At 56.8% G+C, this 19,187-nt stretch overlaps 1 protein-coding gene and 1 long non-coding RNA gene across 7 annotated transcripts in view; one reads left to right on the forward strand and one right to left on the reverse strand.

Annotated features, from left to right (window-relative positions):
* The window catches only part of CACNA1E (calcium voltage-gated channel subunit alpha1 E), a 318,792-nt gene that overhangs the window by 17,112 nt on the left and 282,493 nt on the right, over nt 1–19,187 (reverse strand). For all 6 annotated transcript variants that reach the window (XM_036234543.1, XM_016141140.2, XM_036234544.1 and 3 more), the window contains 7 exons: nt 16,494–16,577; nt 15,647–15,772; nt 12,642–12,707; nt 9,854–9,945; nt 9,139–9,304; nt 5,018–5,145; nt 187–283 (listed from right to left, as the gene is read on the reverse strand). In XM_036234543.1, coding sequence (XP_036090436.1) covers nt 187–283; nt 5,018–5,145; nt 9,139–9,304; nt 9,854–9,945; nt 12,642–12,707; nt 15,647–15,772; nt 16,494–16,577 — 759 coding nt within the window. The remainder of the gene's footprint in view (nt 1–186; nt 284–5,017; nt 5,146–9,138; nt 9,305–9,853; nt 9,946–12,641; nt 12,708–15,646; nt 15,773–16,493; nt 16,578–19,187) is intronic.
* LOC118612850 lies at nt 187–16,882 on the forward strand. Its single transcript, XR_004955139.1, has 2 exons — nt 187–300; nt 15,060–16,882. It is a non-coding gene; the product is annotated as an uncharacterized LOC118612850 (long non-coding RNA).

A 19,187-nucleotide genomic window follows, 5' to 3' on the forward strand; every position in this document is an offset into this window, starting at 1 on the left:
TTTGTGATCGTTTCACGAACCTTCCGTGGACCTTCCTGACCCTCAGCCTGGACATTTCCTTTGTCTTTGGTCCCCTCCTCCGCCCGCCAGCCCGGCTTCCACCCCACGCACGTCCTGGCCCGCCCCCCAGCCTGGGTCCCCTTTGTTGTTGGTCTCTAGCCCAGAACAAAGGAAGGGGTGGTCTACCTTATACGCCACTTTGGAGGGACATCTCTTGCCGAGGCCTAGCGGCGGTGACATGAGAGTCAGCATTTCATACATCTCAGTGTAATGGATGCGGCCACTGCTCATGGAGGGGTGGTGAGTGGGGGCGGCAGGGGAGGCGGCGGGGGAAGGAACGGGGCGTGGGGAGGAGGATGCAGACGGGGAGGAGGGGAGAACAGGCATTCCCAGAGAGCGAACGAACAAAACCATACGGAAAACAGGAGAGGAAAAACAAAACGGAATGGACAAACAGGAAAAGAACAGGAAACCTGTTAATCAAGGCAGACCGTACAGGCGACTCCGTCCTGGTGCGGATTTATACCAGCCCCGCACAGACCCGGGCATGCCGGTGGCGGCCTGTGGCCCCGGCTCCCGTGCGCACTGTCACGGGGACTCGGCTGCGCTCTGCCCCCCGCAATCGCACTGCCCTCCGTCCCTGAGGCCGGCCCCCCAACTACACAGGCTCGAGTTCCATCCCCAGGGCTGTATGCGACTGGTATAAACCGGATAGACGGCAGTCCGGCCGTGGGCCAGGCCCTCCTCCGGCTCTGAGCCCGCTGGCGGAGCGCGGTGTATCCCCCTCGGTGCCGTGTGCGCGGCGGGAGGCAGCGGCTTCGCGGAGGCGCCCGTGGCCTCCACCTGGCCCTGTGCAGGCGGAGCTCACCGCATGCTGGGGACAGAAGAAACAAAGCCAGGAGGAGGACGAGCCCCTCGCATGCCATGCTGCCCTCCCCGGCCCTCCCCCCGTGCGCCGTAGGTTTCACCAGGGTCAAGTTTAAAGAGTCTCAGCAGAGGCAGCTGTCCGGCCTCCCGAGGACGGGAATCACTGCGTCACCGTCCCAGGCCGGCATCTTCCTGGGCCTACGTCTTCCGGCTGCTGGACTGCGCTACCCAGGAGAGGCCCCCTTGTCCAGCAGGCGTGGCCCTGGAGGGCGGCCTGGCAGAGTCCCCGGGGTCTGGCAGAATTGGAGCGGGAGGTCCTAGGTGCCCCTGAGCACGTCCACAGCCTCACAACTGAGCAGTGACTCGGCGGTGAGGACAGGTCCCATGGTCCCCTCAACAATGCATGGCGGGACCCCAAGGCAAGAAATCTGCTCAGGGCCCCTGTGTCCTCTCCTGCAACCTCCCCGTGAAATCCTTCCGCGCACCGCCGAAGCCGTGCGCACCTCTGGTCTGAATTCTGAATGGTCTCTCCCCTCCTCTCCTGCCTCTAGCTTTTATACTCACCCCTGGCCAAACCATCCGGGAGCTGGACGGCGGGCAGAGGTAGGGGCGACTAGAACCACCCTTTACAACATTAGTCACGGGACAACGATTGCATGTTGCTCAAAGGGGGCTTGTCTGTCTCCAGTGACGGGAAACCAGAGCTCGTTGCTGGATTAAGTAGACTTCTGCATCCTTCGGGGGAGGGGGAGGCCCCGACGGGCAAGTCCACAGCTTCAGGTGGAGCGGGCCGGAGAGAACACGTATGTGCACGGGAAGAAAGGGGGACAGGCCAAAACGGCCTTCGTTCCCGAGCCCTGACGTTTCCTGTGCCCCTCCCAAAGTGCGCCCTTCTCCCTAAGCGACAGCTGCTGGTTCTGGGAGGGTTGGGATCTCTTTAAACTCAAAGGAGAGTGACACGAAGGTTCCCTCGGGTGGCGCGGTGGCGGTGGCGCGGAGCGGAGAGCGGGGTTCCGAGCCGCGCCCCACCGCCGGCCGCGGCCGGGGACCGGGAGGCAAACCTTGCAAGCCACCCTGTAGGGGCAGTTCTCTCCCAGGCCCAGAGGCGGCGAGATGACCCGCACTAATTTGTACATGTCCTTATACGGGATCCTGCCACTGCAAAGGAAGCAGAAGGGGGTTAATAGGGCACTCAGGGGAGGTGGGAAAGAAGTGACTGACGGCCTGGCCGCGAAGGGCGCGGCTGGGAGAGGGAGGGCGGCCTCCTTCCTGGGGCCCGGCAAAGCCGATTGGGAGAGACGAAGCATCAGGCAGATGTCGCCTTGCAAGCCGCAAAGACCCCGATTTTCCAAGGCAGTTGAATCCGTCCGATGCCCAAGGGAACTGCCTGATGACCGAGAGCACCCCAAGACACCTATCTGGCCCACACCTGGCCAGGTGCAGAAAATGGACCTGGCTCGAGCCAGGCCTCGAAGAGCAAAGCCTTCCCATTCGCGAGGGCCCTGACCGCGGCCGGGCTGCCTGGAAGTAGACGGCAGGGCTGCTTGCTTTTCGCAGACGCGGGCCGCAGTCAGCTCCTGAGACCCGCTCGCCGGGCAGCAGTGGGAAGTCAGCATCTTCCCGCAGACGGTGGGAGACGAATTTCCCATTAGGCTAATTAGCAAGGAGCACAGTTGGCACGAGGGAGTTTGCAAAGGGCTGTGCTTCTCTTCGCGGCAGACTCTGCCTGAGCCAAGCCCGGGCGAGCTCTCCTCCGCGGGGTGGGGGCCTCCGGGGATCTGGGCGCGCAGAGCAGGCCTCCCACTGCCTGGTTCACAGGCAGCCTGGTCTGATCAGTCAGAAATCCAGGAACAGCGAGACCCATCGTACCAAGCCCCTCTCCCACGGGCCTGCTGGAGAGTTCTGGCGTCCTCTGGGAAACACAGGATCAACCCTTGATTCGTGTTCAGTGGCTGAAGCATGTGCTCGGTGAGGGACCAGAGCAAGAGAGCAACAGCCGGGGAGCAGGACGCGTCCCGGGACGAACCAGCACGGCCACCGGAAATTACCGACGGCGTCTCCACCTCTGAGCACCGGCCCTCGGCAGCCGCCACGCGGAGACCAGCACTCTGCCTTGGCACCACTCTGGCCGGCCTTTTCTTGACCTCGGCGTTGATTCCTCCTGTTTTCTCAGACAGCGGCTCCTCGGCGCTTCCAAGTCTTTTAACTCCCAAGAGGTGGTAATTTAGCCATTGTCCTACGTCTTCCGTGCTGAGAGCAGGACACCGGTGGGTTGGCCCTGCTGTCCACGGGCTGACGGTCTCTGCCACCTGCACCCATCTCCTTTTTGCAGACGTTGGCTCACTGTCTCTTCGTGGGTTCCCCCCCCCCCATCTCACAGGAGGCCACTGCAACTCTACCCAGAGCGAGTTACGCTATGAATGTCAAAGCAGACAGAAGAGTCTCTCTTCCCTTCTTGCAGTCTTCACAGCTCATGGACCTGAGTCTCATGAGCATCCCTCATGGGACGGTTTCTTCCCAGCAGCTGGAATGAGTGGGGAGGGTCGCGTTTGCCGCACAAGGCATCTGAGTCCCAAGTGCCGGGGCTTCTGAGAGCCGAGGACACCCGAGTGAGGCCGCGAAAACGATGGGCTCCTTTGTTAGCAGCTGGTTTCTCTTCTCTCGTGTCCCTAATCCCGTGGCCATCTGTGCCTTACAGATCAAGCCCCCATACTTTCCAGTCGCTTTCTCGTGTGGTTTTCGTCAATTCTAATAACGATAACATAGGCGATTTAATACAATCCTCCGAACTAGTCTTCAAAGTAGGTAGGCATCATCATCGCAGTTTCATAGAGGAGGAAGCTCAGCGCGCTTAAGCGACTCGTCCGAGGCCAGGGAGCTGACAGACGCGGGCCCGGGGGCTTCTAAACAGCCTGGCTACGGGGAAGCAAGCCCACTGCTCAGCCGTCGTAAGAGGAATGAATTTAGAGAACTCTGTGCCCGAAGTCGCTACTAATTACTGAGGGGAAGAAGAATTCGGACTCGCGGTTCTAACCCGTAAAGCAGTGACTCAAGTTCGACAGCCTCGCGGCAGGACAGATCGGGGGAAGGGTCTCGGATTATGAAGGGGTTCCAAGTGGAAGCCACATGGACCATTCCTGTGAAGGATGGCATTTCCTGTGGTGTTTTCAGAGGGGACCAGAATGAACGGATTGGTGAGATAAGACCCCAAAGCTAGGATGACGCGGGACAGAACAGTGCCTGAGGAGTGAGCGCTCACAGACCTCTCACCCAGGCCCCGATCACGCAGGCCAGAATGCTGCCTCTGAACGCTGAAGCAGGGATCAGCAAACGTTTTCCGCAAAAGCTCTTACAGCAAATAAGTTTGTATTCCGAGGGCCCATTCCATCTCTGTTGCAACTACTCAACCCTGCCTCGTAGCATGAAAGCAGCCTTGTCCAACACACACATGAATGAGGCTGGTCACGTTCCAAATACACTGCTACTTGCAAAAACAGGCGCCAGGCCGCATACGGCCCACGGGCTGCAGGTGCCGAGCCCCGCCCTACGGCCGAGAGGGCACGCCGCCTGAGAACTACTGGAGAGTGAAGAGACCTGGGGGGTTATCCCCACGGCGTTTCTGACATTTAACTTAGGTTCAGGAAATAAAAAACCATGAGTGTTTAAGGGATCGGCTGGAAGAACAACCTGGTGGGGTTTTTTTTATAGAATTTCAGAGAGATCTCAAACGGCATGAAACGCAAAACACTACCGTCACTGATCACGGCGGCCAGATGCCCGACGGTCCCAGAAAACCCATGTAACCTTCCTGGTGATTCAAAGGAGCCCACTAATCACTGGGCAGGAAAAGAAGAAGGAAGATTATTGGAAGCTCCTCAGGGGACTGAACCCAAACACTGAGGTGTGCACTGTGTGAAGAAATTGGCAAAGAAAGGGGAAGGCTGTCACAGAAGGAAAGAGGGGGACAAGGAAGGGAAAGAAACTAAGTCTTCGATACCGGAGCCGGTCTGAGGACCCGGCCTCTTCTGTGGGCCACAGCCGAGGGCAGTCTCCTCTCTCTGTGGCAGACAAGTGTTTGGGTGGCTCCAATTCCAACCTCTTCCTAGAGAACGCGAGAAGTCCCCCCGGGGTGGCCGAGAGGCCGACTCACCATGCAGCTCTGTCATATTCTGCCCAGACGCGGACAAACTCGTCCAAGTGGTGCGGCCCCAGGATGGACGAGTCCCGAGTCAGGTACTCGAAGTTGTCCATGATGACAGCCACAAACAGGTTGAGCATCTGGAGGGCAAGCAGGAGAACAGGAGTGAGGGGAAACCTCAGGCAGAGAAACAGGCTTCAAAGACAATTCAGAAGGTTGTAAGGCCGCGGCCCTGACCGAGCGCAGCTGACCCTGCTGAATGCAGTGCCTCTTCGTTATCTGCGCCCCGTCTTTGGCTGCGTACTTTACTTCTCGATGCTACTCTCTATTTGCCAAGCACTCCACAGTCGCTTTCCACTTTTATTTTACCTGTTCGATTTTTTAAAATTGTTATTGTAGCGGCGGAAGGAGCAGCAGCGACATGGCCCGAGGGCTGGAAGGAGCCAAGGCCTGACACCGGCCGAGGGGGGGACAGACGGGCTGCCTCAGAGCTGCCTGCAGGGGGGACGACCTGAAGCTGTTCGTGGCTCCCGAGCGGCTTCCGAGCCCCTGTTCTCCTACTTACTTGCCCAACAACACTGATCGTGCGCCCACTGCAGTCCAAACAGAGGCCCAGGAGCTGGGGAAGGGGGAGGAGAGAGCGTTCCCCCGGGGATGTGTTCCCAGGGCTAGCACACTGCGGAGAGCACAGCAGGCGTGTTGTTAGTGGCGTATTCTTAAAAGACATACTTGGTATTTAGTAGAGACTGTAACATATTGAAAACACACAAATGTTACAGGTTTTTTTTTTTTTTTTAAAGAGCCATGAAAGCAGCATATGCAGGTTACAGTGGAAACAGGACTGTGGGTTTAAATTTCGTATAATTTTCACATCATGAAATAGTGTTCATCTTCTGATTTCTTCTCAACCCTTTAAGGATGTACAAACCACCGTTCGCTCATGGGCCTCACAAGCCGGGCTTGGCCCGCGGGCTGCAGTCTGCCAACCTCTGGCCTCGTTAGTGCGGCAGTTTAACCAGGGTTCAACTGGGAGAGACCGAGGGATGTGTGCATCCAGAAAGAAGCCTTGGCGGCGGTGGAGGGTGTGGCTGCGCCCCTGAACCAAGCCAGTGGGGGGACAGGAGTGGAGTCGCAGGACTTGCCGCCCGCGGGGACTGGCACCGTCCTCGCCGTGTCTTGGCTGCCCGGCCCCCACTGACTGCACTTCTGCTCCCTGGGGGACCTACCCCTTGCCCGTCCCTAGTTAATAAGGTTCAGGGGGCACCACGTGGGACCCAGGCTTCCACCAGCCGCTGGATCCTAGTTCCTTGGGCCCTAGTGACTGGTGATCCAACCGAGGCCAGTGAAATGGGATTGACCCTTCTGGGCAAGACTCGTGCTTCCCGGTGGGTGTGGGACGTGTGAGGACTGAGGTCGGGAGCCGCTGCCGTGTCTGCTCGGGGCCGCGGGCTGGGCGTCTGAGGAGAGCGCTCACGGGGAAGGGCCGGAGCAAGCGCAGAAGGACCCGGTCCTGCCGGGGCCCTCGGGGCCCAGCCCCCTTCAGCCTGTCCTGCCCCACGACCCTTCATCGCCAGGTGCCTCGGAAATCCCTTTCTCCGTCAGCCGGATGTGGCTGGGCTTTCTGTTGCTTACAAGAGGAAGAGTCTTGCCTGATAGTGACCGGTCAGTGGGCTACGGGCGTGACAGCACAGGAGTCTCTGCTGATGGATGTGCCAGACATGCAGACGGGGTGGACGGCATGAGCAGGAAGTGTGCGGGGAGGACCTCGCCGGAGTCTTCTCTGCAGCACAGACGGACTGCCGGCCCTGATCACCAGCATCCCTCCTCCTCCTCCTCCCGCACTTCCTCTGCTGCCTGGAATACACGTGGGAGCCCGGAGGTCTGGCCCCGTGAGGATGGGGGGCGGGCCCCGGAGGCCACGGGGCAGGAAGGGAAAGGAGTCCGGGGTGCTGCGCACCCTGACGAGTCCGCACCGCCTTCTCCCAGGCTTCGCTGGTGGCAGGGGAAATAAACGCCCCTCCTGGGGCAGCCACTGTAATTTAGGGCGTCCGTCTCACGCAGCGGAACCTGACCCTAGCCTTTCCTTCGGTGGCTGGGGCTGCAGCCACAGCGAACGCATTCAGTCACTGCATGGGGCACAAAGGGCTTTCCACGTCTCCACACAGTTATTTCTTTTATGCTCCTTTCTTGGTACCTATTATTAATGTTAACAAAAACGCAGCATTATTGCTACTTTACATTTGCATAATCTTTCATAGTGTGGTGTGCACGTTTGCATCTATTATTTATCGTAAATGCTCCCTCTAACTTTTTGTGAGGCGGCTTTAATTACCACCAGCCTTTCCAGGACACGAGTGCTTTCTATGCCCGTTTGGATTCGTGGCGCCAAGCACACCGCCTGGCACGTCGCGGCACCTCGGTAAGTCCTCCTCGAGAGGCTGGTCTGAGTTGAGAAGCTGTGTGACTTGCCCAAGGTCACAGAGTCGATCTCATGTAGGGCTGAGATTTAAAACAGATCATCTCAGACTGAAGATAGCCTCTTTAAAAATAACATTAATGTGAATTATGCAGGACCTTCCATCTCGGAATTCTAAAAGTACCTTTAGAGTCCCTAATTAATTTTCCAGTGATATCTCTGGTTTCTTTTAAATATTTATCATTAAACACTTCGGCCACGCAGGATGAAACGGAGATGCCTACACGTCCTGGGCGCTCCTCACACCTGTCAGTGAGCGCCGTGACCCCGCGAGCCTTTCGCCCTTCGACTGTCGCTGAGGGAGGACCTGAAGCTCGGTGACGGCTTTAGCCCCTGCCGCGCTCAGAGCAGGCCCTTTACTAACCACTGTGCCGACTCTGTGGATGAATAAACGTAAAACTCCAGTTGATACCACTCTGAACTGCCTATCGGCCTGTTTCCATTAAACATGCTACTTCCACATTTCCAAACAGGACACCGTTCTGTTTTCATTTAGAACAACTTCCACGCCCGTGAGAAAGGCGTCTATTAAAACACACGTTATCGGCTCACCATGGAGGTGACACTCTTACTACTGAGTCTCCTTCCCTCCCATTTCATAGAAGCTACAAAAAGGAAGAACGGCGTCTCGGCCACGGCTGGAGCAGCCACAAGCCGAGACCATGAGGAGGGCCACACAGGTCTCCGGTCACTCCGCCCCCTGCCACGCTGACCCGCCGCTCGCCCCTGACCGGCCGTCTGCAGGCCACGTCCCCAAACCCGAGCCTGCACACGCGGCGAGCCCCCTTGAGATCAGAGGCGGAAAGGCCTGGACGTGAGACGACTCGCTTTTTGATGCACGGATGTGACACGGGCCGCTTTCCGGCGGCCCTGCTTTCGTTTCCGGGGTTCGTACGGCCAGCGCCTTCGTAGGGAAGCCAGGCTGAGGGCCGTCCGGGGGGTGGGGGGCGGAAACATCGGAAGGGCCCCCTCACTGAACTGGCAGCGCCTCGGGGTTCTGCTTCTCACGGCGTGTGATGACGCGGGGTGGAGATTCACCTTCCCCCAGAGAAAGGACGAGAGCGGCACCGAGCGCTTCTCGCTGTCCCCTGAGTGGACGTGAGCCACACACGTTACGCAGCGTTTACCAATACGCAGTCGTAGCCTCTCACGTCTATCAAGCTGGCCGGCTGTCATCAAATACAACGCCGCGAGGGAGACCCACATCTAGTCCACTGCACGCTGGCCTCATCCTGCTCGCCTGAGCACGATCGCCGCATGTATTCAAGGTGCCCTCCTCAAAGAGGTCAAAGGTCTCCGTGGGAGAGAGAGGATCTTCTCGGCCCTACTTACAAAGCCTCTAAGGTACAGCAGGGCTTACTCTAGATAGATCACAACGGCTTCGGCGTGACGTTCACGCTCTAGTCACCGACCTCTGCTCCACGCGCCCCCTCCTCTCGTGGCAAACCCTCCCCTAGGAGCAGCACGGACTCTTCTCAGCTGCGGGAAGTCACCCGCCCGGGGGGTGTGACACGCGCCCCGGCCGCTCACGGCTGTCCCGAGGGAACCCAGTTTCTCAGCGGGAGCCACGGGACGCACTGGCTGCCTGTCGGAGGGCCGGGCTGGGGTGGGGTGGGGTGGGGGCCACGTCTTGAGCCAAGGGCGCAACGTCACTCACCAGGAAGGAGCAGAAGAAGATGAAGGAGACGAAGTAGACGTAGGCCAGGTCGGTGCCGCAGCGCTCGGTCTCGCTCTGCCCCGAGGGCGCCGTGGTGTCCGGCTCGCAGCCTTTCTCCCCGAGGCACGACAGCATGATCTCCTGCCAGGCCTCCCCCGTGGCGCTCCTGCGGCCCGAGGACAGGCGGGTTAGGAGCGCGGGCCCGCGGCCCTCTGTCCCGGCTTGCCCTTCCCTCTGTCTTGCCCAGCGGCTTCCCCTGGCGGCCACGCCGCCTCCCCCCAGGGCTCTCCATCCCGGGATGGAGTGCCAGCAGGGTCCCTCGGGTTCTGCCACTGTACCCACCGCTCCTGCTTTTTTGAAGACTCTCTGCTGATAGCGGTGGGACTCTCTGAGGCCCCACAGAAACCTGGCCGCCCTAGGTTGCAACCCTTAAACGGAATTTGGCCATCAAAAAACTGTCCTCGCCTGCCCCGTCTCAGAGCCCTGAAGAGCATGTTGAAGTCACACTTTGCACGTTGACTACTAGGTCAAAGGCGTTGAGGAGACTTTCTAACGTCATCGTCATCGGGCGGCTTGCAGAGGCACTGAGCGCCCCTCCCCCACTGGGCTTCCTCACGGAAGCAGAACAAAAGGAGAAAGGGGACCGGGAGGAAGAGCGGACCCACTGTGTCCCTCGCGGGAGGGCCCCGGCCACACCGGTTACGCATGCAGGTACCTGAAGAGCAGCATGAGGGACCCAAAGAAGCTCCGGAAGTTGTTGTGCCGGTTGATGTGACTCTCCTCATCCAATTTTATGTTCCCAAACACCTTGGGGAGAAAAGCAACAGAAAGCAGCGGGCGTCACGGAGCTGTGGGACGTGTCCGGCGCCTGGCCATCAGGCGTCCCTGCGGGGCGGCCGGGAGCGTGTGGGGCTGGCAGATGCGTGTACGGGGCCGCTCCTGGGGGCCCGAGCAGACCACGCAAACCCGGAGAGGCCCGTGGGCCCCATGCTCCTGTACGTAGCTCCTCCCACACCTAAGCTGGTCATTTTATTTCCATGGCACTCAAGCAATCTGTCAGAGACGTCGCCCCATAAAGGAGTCAGGGAAGCAGCTCCTCCCTCTCCCTGTCTCAGGCGGTAGTGACGGAAACGTCTGCATTCGCGGATGCGATTCACGGGAATTCGCAAGCAGTGCAGGTCGGAGAGAGGCGTCTCGATCTACCTGGGATGTGTCCCTGTCCACAGAGTCAAACTGCATAAGGGTGACATGTCTGTAAACTAGAGTCCCTGAGAGTAAGTGCACACGAAAAAGCCCAGGCCAGTCGGACGAAGAAAATCAAGACAGCTGGGTGCTTGGAGAAGGAAAAGGAAAACGGATTGGGGCAGATTCAGCTGTAAGCATGAGTTTACTGATCTGCTGTTGGTTGCTGGGCTCAGGATGTGGTCACCACGCAAACCCATGTGGGGAAAAAGAAAAAAAAAAAAAAGAGGGAAAACCCAGAGATCTTTATCCACAGACAGTGGATAATGATGACGTCTCGGGCTCAGTGCAGCCCGGAGCAAAGGTCGACCCGAAGTCTCTTCGGATGAGAACTTCCCTCCCCGGCCACGTTTCAGATATCGTGATCCATCTCACACGTCCCTGCCGGCCCAACCGAAGGCTGACGGGCCACTGTCCCAGCCACGTGAGATCGTTTTCAGCTGATACGTAACATGCTTCAGTTTATCTGAGACTCGCTGAACGGGACACATTTTCCCCCTAACGGTTTGCAGAATGTGCGACTGAGGAACAATCTCTGCCCCCAGCTATTTTGTTCAAATAACTCCCACTGACACCTGCTTCGGGAATTTGTTCTTCACGTTGTTTTTTGAAACCCCGGTACTACTACTTGTCTCTCGGGGAGAATGGGGAGGGCACGCCAGGCAGCTCCGGGGAGGAGGCGGGGCAGGGAGGCGAGAAGGCAACGGGCCTCCAAGCAGACGGACGGCAGCCCTGAGCAAGTCCCCCAGGAGCGGTGGAGTCCGGACGCCCCGGGAGGGAACTGTCGCATGGCCTCATGTGAGTCCGTGCATCTCCTTCTCGCCCCCCTGGTTCAGAATCCACAATTTTTTCCTCCACTCAGCACGTCCTCAAAACTTGGTGTTTTTCCTTCCCGTGACACACCTGAAGTCGTCGTCAGCTGCCTGTCTGCACTGTGGTTTTCTCAAACACCTTATCTAGTCACGGACTGGCTGGAGGGCACGCTGCGGTTCTGCACGAGGTACGTGTGTGATAAAGAAACCGAGTCTACGTTAACCGTACTCTAAGACAACTGTCATGCCAAAAAATGTAATATTTAGGGAGAAGGTGGTCTTAAAACTTTTTTTCACTTTTTATTTTTGCTGTTGCCTTAGTCGTTGTCGTTAACCAAAACCTCCTACATCCGAAGGATGCTGAAGAGAAAGAAGGAATACTAAGACCCTTCAGAAAAGTTATCGACAGTATCGGCTTACATCCATTTTCACTCGGAATCACAGAACTTTAGAACTAGAAAGGACTGTGAAACTCTCTACCCAACTCCTCTGTTGTACGGCTGAGGGTGCGAGGCCCAGAGAGGCCGAGAGACTTGACCAAGTCTGCACAGCTGGTGAGCGGGGGAGCTGAGGCCGAAGCCTCGCCTCCGAGGACCTGCAGTCCCCACCCGGCGAGTTACTCCTGCCGTCATCTCCAGATTCCTCCACAAAGCTCTCTTCCTCCAAGATGCCTTTGAAAGGTCGGAATAACAGTTCTTCTCACAGTTCACTGCTGTTTATGTATTTGTACTGCCCTTTTGCCTTTCTGTTTGTATGGATCCCTCCGCTTTTTAACGACTGTATGAGATGTGATCGTTCTAGTTACAAGCATGGGGTGGAGGAGGAAGGGGATAAGGGCACACATTTAGTACAGTGGCTCAAACTCAAGGAACGGTAAATGGCATTATCATTATCCGTAGCATTAGTAACAGGTTAGTCTTGGAGATAGTGTAATTTTAGTTTATCTTGCTTGAAAATGAAAAAAGGGGCGAGAGCTATTTTTAGGCACAAGAACAGAACTTAATCAAGTTTCACTTGGCTGTCCGAGAACATTTTCATTCTAGAATCAAATATTTGAGAGTGAGAAGGGACTTAATAAAAGTCACTGAGCCAATCTTAAACCTCGGCTGGGGTATTGAGTCTCGGGGGCGACCCCTCTGGCTAAGGACAGCGGTGCCATCTCTGCTGTGGTTCTGCTGCCAGGCCCATGGCAGCCCGACTGCTCACGAGTCAGCGCCGTGGTCTGCCGGCCCCCAGACCAGACCATCCTGAACACCTGGGCCGCCGGAGAGGGGAACCAGGCACGTGAGAAAGTCCCAAGGTCGCGCCACAACGAGGTCTTGGACGGGTGCCCACCAGGGCCAGAAGGGGTTCTTTAAAGCACCCCGAGTCCTGTCTGTTCAGGCTGGTGAGCCAGAGACAACCTGGGCGACGACTGCCTCCCACCAGGCCCCGGGGGCACCGGCTCACCTGCATCCCGATGATGGCGTAGATGAAGAAGAGCATGGCGATCAGCAGGCAGACGTAGGGGAGGGCCTGGAAGGCAAGCAGAGAGGCGGCCATGAGTTCAAGGCAGGCGGCTCCCAGGCTCAAGGCCTGCAGAGACCGGCAGCGCACGGGCTCCTCCGGGAGGCTGACTGCGACGCTCTCGGGACTGTTTCGGAGTGCTGCCCTTTGTAGACGTCCACCCCTTCTGACGGATATGTACGCTGTCGGCCACAGAGTGGCCTGTACTCGACCCTCTGCCAGGAATACTCCCTCATTCAGCGTGTGGCCACGATCTCCGGTGACAGACAAGAAAAGTCCCATCTCATCTCTCTTTACATGTGGAATATTAATAACCTGGGCCACTGTGATGCTGATCACACCGCGAGCGTCCAGCTTGGGCTCCTGCGTTGCCGCACGACCCCTTCCTACTCCCTCCCACACCGAGATCCGGAAGTGAAGCCGGACGCCAGGGTCTCCGTCGCCTGTCAGCTCCTGGAAGACTCCTCCAGCCTCTGAGAAAACACCTTTTCCCAAGGTTTTAGCCTCCTGACACTTCATTATCTGTCATGCCGCCAAGTTCCCCAAAGCCTTTCAAGTGTCAGCGGCCACAAAACCCTGCCATGAAGCCAGGCGGCACGAGACTCCGTTCTGGACAAGCCACCTGCCGCTTGGGGATGATGACATTTCACTTACAGGGGTGCAGCAGGCATGGGGAGGAAGAGTGAGGCAGGGGACTGTCCTTGGTGCCCGGGGGAGGACGCAGACGCAGGGCAGTTTGGTTTGGGGGGCAGGGCGGGCACTGCAATGCTGGGGTGCTCTCAGTGCTGACGAGGAAGCCCGCTTCTTTGCCTCCCAGTGAGCTCCCTGGAAGAGGCTGTAACTATGTGTCTCCTCTGTCTTGGTGTGGTCGGCATGGATCCCAAGAGACCAATCAAAGGCCTGCAGACTGCGCGCTGGGCAGAACTCATCTACAGGGCTGAGCGGACCAAGAGCCCTGGAGACGTCTGCAACTTGAAGAAAGGAGAAAACGAAAACATGGGAGGATCCCCTCCCCGGTGAAGCGCCGACTCCCCGGGTCTGGGGGCAGAGCAGCTGCATTCCCAGGGCCGCATGACGGCTCCCTCTGCTGAACGGAGAGAGCGCGAGGCAGGTTTCCTGCCACCTGGGGTCCTGGGGTGCTGTGCCTTCCGTCACCTGTCACCTACGCTGCCCTCCTGCCTCCGTCTGTCCCCTCCACCCCAGAGTCTCCGGCCCGTGATTCTCCTCTCCCTACCACCAGCTGCGGGGTGAGGACCTCCTTCCTTATCATGTTACAAATTCCAGCACGAAATGACGGAAAAGAGGGAAAAGAGGGAAGAGCTGAGCGGGGCCGCTGGCGGAGCCCTGGGCTGGGAGGGGTGGGGACCGGCACGGCCACGCTGTGGGTGAGCCCAGCGCTCAGCTGTGCGCTCGCAGAGGCTGCCTCTGTCACGCCGACGTTACGGAAACAACGTCTGCAGTGTGTCTCAGGGATGTGCCACGAAGGAGACACCGATCCGTCAGTGTCACCGCGAGGCAGGTTCACCTGTCTTCGCCGTCTCCGTATGCTCACTGCAATGAGCCGACCATTTGGCCATCAATTTTTGACATGCTTTTGCTTTGCCTTCAATAGCATCCAGTTTTACGGAGAACTGGTAATCACGATAACATGACAGGCTGACACATATTTCTTAAGAGACTGACAAACAGAGGTAGCTTGCTGGGCAGGCCGCCGAAAAAAGGTTTTACGGAGCAGCCGGTTTCAAATTCTGAATCCGAATTCACCTGAAACTCAGATGGTAAATTCTTGCTAAAGTTTTATATTTCTACCACTTAGCTCTGGAAAAATGGTTTTCCGGAGGCCCCTGTGGGAGCTCTCTCATCAAGCAATGACTCTGCAGTTGGTAAAAGTGTCCAGGTTGCTCGTAGGAGCCTGGATGTCCTTAGAACTGGCCTCGCACCTCACATTCCCAGGTCCTTGATGAAGACGCAAATCGGTAACGACGGTGTGGGGTGAGTTCCCTTCCCAGAGGACGAGGAGCTGCAGACTCGCTGGCCTGTTTTATCCCAGTTTGTAATCGAAAGATATAAATAATTAAAAGAAGGCCATTCTGTGATTCTTCGTCTCTGAATCACTTTAATAGCCTCCAATTTAATTTTAAAACACATTTGTTGAAAAACCTCTTTTTTTTTCCCTTTGTTTAATAAGGAGAAAACAGTAAGCATTTGAATAGTATTTAGGCCCCTGGGACCTTACAGATAACTAACTGTAGTATTTGCTAGAGCCTGCAGATATTGAAATATGTTTGGAAAACGTCTACTAGAAGTTTCTGCCATGAGAGTGGGTCTTAGGTATTGCCTTCTAACTTATGTTTGTTACAGATACACCTCCGTACGGCCCACCGTGCCTCCCTTCCAGGTGTCCTACTGGTGGGCAGGACGCAGAGGTGACCGTTCGCACGCATGACGCTCGGGGATTCGGAAAACAGACACCGACGAAGACGAGATGGGACCAGTGTGGACCATCTCGCTACGAAACACAACTCAAGGAGGCCTTGGAAAAGCTGTCTGTGGAATGAAGCCGCTGTCGCGCCCCTGAAATCGCAGAGGGCACCTGACGACAGGCGGCCGGCCCTGTACACGGACAGGGAGACTCGGGGTGCTTGGCCTGCCTTGGGAGGGAGCACACCTCCTGAAACCAGGCCCCGCCTCAGTGGACAGAGAAGGTAACTGAGCGGCAAAGTCGAGGTGTTTTTCTGGGACGAGATGCTCTCCAGTTAGATGTAAGGTGACCACTGCCTGGCTGAACGGCTGTGTTTACCCAATGCTTCTCACCAACGCCCATCTACAGGCTTCGGCCTCCCGGAAGTGAGGGTACTGGGTGACAGCGCGGGTGGCCGGGCTGTGCTGTCTGTCTGCTACGACGGGGCTGCCTCGGCCCTCGGGAGGGAGCGCCTGGTGCCCCTTACCTTGAAGGACTGCACGAAGGTCCAGAGCAGAATGCGGATGGTGTAGCCCTGACGCAGAAGCTTGATGAGGCGGGCGGCCCGGAAGAGCTTCAGGAAGCTCATGTTGAAGCCACTGGTGTTCACCAGCTGCTGGACCAACAGGAAACGCCCAATTAGTGACGTTATAGTTATTTACAAAATCTAAGCGCCGGTATTTGCGTATTTGTCCCTCATTTTGATTAGAAAACTGGACGTGGATTCTGCCTTTTCTTTTTCACCCCATCTCCGGCTGAAGGGCCAGCGAGGGCCAGCTATCCAGGCCTTCCCAGGCCTGCCCCCTGCTCCCAGGGAGACGGGCACGGGAGTACCCGGGAGGGGGCCCTGCACACGGCCGACAGAACCGGCTCCCCAGTCTTCTAGGGAGGCCCTAACTCTGCACTTGGAGCAGATCCAAGATTCGGAAGTTACCATCAGCTCCCCACGTCGTCTTCGGGATGAGCAATTTTAGGAAAACAGTTCAGGTCTAGCAACTCGGAGGGCCAAGATATCACACCTCTTCTGTCCCTCGCGAAGCACCCAGCACCGCGCTGGGCCCCCGGGTCCTTCCCCACACCCTCCAGTCCTTCCGCTCACCCCTGAGACTCGGCTATTTGAGTCGAGCAACTGAAACAAAGCTCTCATGAGACCCGGCACCCTCCACGTTTGCACTTTTCTGCCTAAACCTCGGGGGTGAGGAAGTGAGCTCCCAACACTCGGGGTGCTGCACGTCTGGTGGGATGCGTGAAACATGGCCACGTGGGCGTCTAGAAGGTTCCTCTGACGCTACACACGTGCCAAGCTTCGAGACCAGGATCTACGAGCTCTTCACCTTGCTGTCTGTCAGAATGATTTCTGTGATGCTGCCGATCACGGTGATGAAGTCGAAGATATTCCAGGTGTCTCGGAAGTAGTTCTGCCGAGTGAATTCAGAAACAGAGCATCGGATCAAAGAGGAAAAGAAAACAGGAAAGGAAATTAAAATGGAGAAAGGACATCTTTCATTACACGCCACTGTCACCTGGAGTTAAAACCTGTCAGTTCATGCACAAGTTCATTCTAACCCAGGCTTCGGTTTCCTATTTCTAACCAGAAAAGCTATTTTTCCTTAGCTAACATGGGAATATATCTCGTGAGAAGCTGTTTCATTACAGTTTGAAGGTGTCACTAAAAAGCTCATATGCAAGAAAGAGATTTGTGGCTGAGAACATTATTAAGTCCGAAAAGAAAGATCAACACTGTCACCGATAAGACAATAAAATTATTTACAACATTAATCTCGGCTTCTCTGCAACTGCAACTTTTTAAATTACCCATACTGTTTCACGTGGCCCCATAAATACACAGTTCTGTTTCAATTATCAATAAAGGTCACAGAGTGTCCTAAGTGACTAAAGATCAAAGACACGCCAAAAATCTCCTTTAGTTCCACCGAGGCTTTTCAAACCAACTGCTGATTGTCAATAAGATGAACAGACTTCACCTTCCCTCCCTTTCTCGCCTCTGTCACCCCTTTCGAGGGGGTGTAACACAAGGGCAGACGAGGTGGCAGCCACAGGAGGAGTGGGCTGAGGGAGGAGGAGGAGGAATAAAGGACCTGGAGACTGTACCAGCCGGTTAACAACCACTCGAGAGAGAGTGGGCTACGTGCCCATCTCCAAGACGCGGGCCTTGGACTCCGTTCCTTTAGAGAAACAGGACACTCGGGTCGCCCCAAAGTCGGCCACGTGCCTGTGGGCGGCACCTCCTATGAGAGGCTCTCGGGGCACTGTACCAGTGCGCCCCCTCCCACGGCACAACTGGCACCAGTGAATCCTCCCCGTACGTGTCCGACGCTGGGCCAGCCGCTGGCATTCATTCGATTCATTTGTTCCTCCCACGGAGCCTGCAGGTAGGAAGTGATACCTCGGGTCACAAAATACCGAATGGTGGGGTTGACGAGAAGAGTCAGGGGAGAGAGACGCAACCGAGGGCGGAAAGGCGTGTGGGGAGAGAGAAGCCGCGTTTGATGAGCAGCGACTCGGGACCGGACGCCCTGGACGCCTTGGCACGCTGCCGAAAGGGCCGCACGCGAGCGTCTAAGGCTACAGAGCGGTGACTGTCGTCTTCATTTTACGAATGAGAAAAGGGAGGCTTAGAGAGGCCTGTCTGATTCCAAAGCCGCAGGTACCTGCCGTGCAGAGAAACTGAGGCACCCAGCCTCACGATCTCACTTTCCATTACGGACACCTACTCCTTCAGGAGTGGAGTCAGGCTGAGTCTCCAAACGCCTCCTTCCTTGGGGCCTTCCGCGACCCAGCCCGGGGTGAGCGCCCTAATGCGTGGACAGGCCCCAGGTCAGCGGAGAGAACAGGGGCCAGGCTTTAGAAGACAGGCGACCTGGATTCCAGGGTAGGATGCCGCACGGGACGGCATGGTCAGCGCAGCGCAGACCGGCAGAGGACAGAAAGCGGGCTTTCGCGTCAGCCAGACCAGGCTTCGGACGCCGGCTCCGCCGTTCAGCGATGCCAGGAAAAGCATGGAATTTTCCTGAACCCTAGCTCACCCGTAAAGAAGACAGCTGCCCATCTGGTAGAGCTGTTATGATGCTAAAATGAATAATGTGTAAAGCATTTGGTACTTACTGGACAGCCAACGTACGTTCCTTCTCTCCTTCTTTTCTTAACTTCTCGTTACGTTTTCCATTACTACTGCATTTCGCTGTGTAGCCTTTAAAAAGCTAGGCGACTGTTTTGAACTTCATCTTCCTCATTTAAACTAACATCAGTAACGATCACGGTGCTACCTGCCTTGCCTCGTTCAGAGTCACTGCGAAGCTCGGACAGAACGGCACAGAGCAGACAGGTGTTCTGAGAACCCGGAGCGCTCGATCGACGCAAAGGCATGTTCGGGACTGGCCGCGCCTCTTACAGTATGAACACGCCCCTAGACTCTGGATGAAACTACGGGGTGCGGGTGGGAAGGAGGCAGGCTTTGGGGCCAAATCGTCCGGTTAAGCTTGGAGCGTATATTGAGCATTCGCCATAACTGGACACGTAGCTGGGGGTTCAAGTCACAAACAGCGTCGATAACCCACGCGAGCGGCCAAGACGCGCAGGGAGACCTCCCCGCTGGGCACCCCTCCCCGGCCTGGGCCGCCCTGCTCGGCCCCGCCGCGTTATCAGGGCGCCTTTGTCGGTGGTAGTGTCTTTTTACTCCTTTTTGCCCCCAAGTCTCAAGTCTCAAAACACTCAAAAGGGAGTCAAGCAAACAACAACACAGCCACCTGCGATGGGTCCCCTTCTGCTCTCCTCCCCAAACCGTCAAATTAATGACTTTTCCAAGAACCGTTAAAGCCAAAGCTGCCCCACGATCCACACTCAGTTACCGAGCCGCTGCCAGACCAGCCCTTGTTCAGATAACGAGCAAAGTTTCTCTCCTTGCAGGGAAAGCCATGTGTGCGTGCGTGTGTGTGTGTGTGTGTGTATGTGTGTGTGTACGCACGCACGTGTGGTAACTCACACGCTAAATAAGTGACACAGCTGTC

Source organism: Rousettus aegyptiacus, unplaced genomic scaffold (assembly GCF_014176215.1).
Source record: "Rousettus aegyptiacus isolate mRouAeg1 unplaced genomic scaffold, mRouAeg1.p scaffold_m13_p_17, whole genome shotgun sequence".
Taxonomy (NCBI): domain Eukaryota; kingdom Metazoa; phylum Chordata; class Mammalia; order Chiroptera; family Pteropodidae; genus Rousettus; species Rousettus aegyptiacus.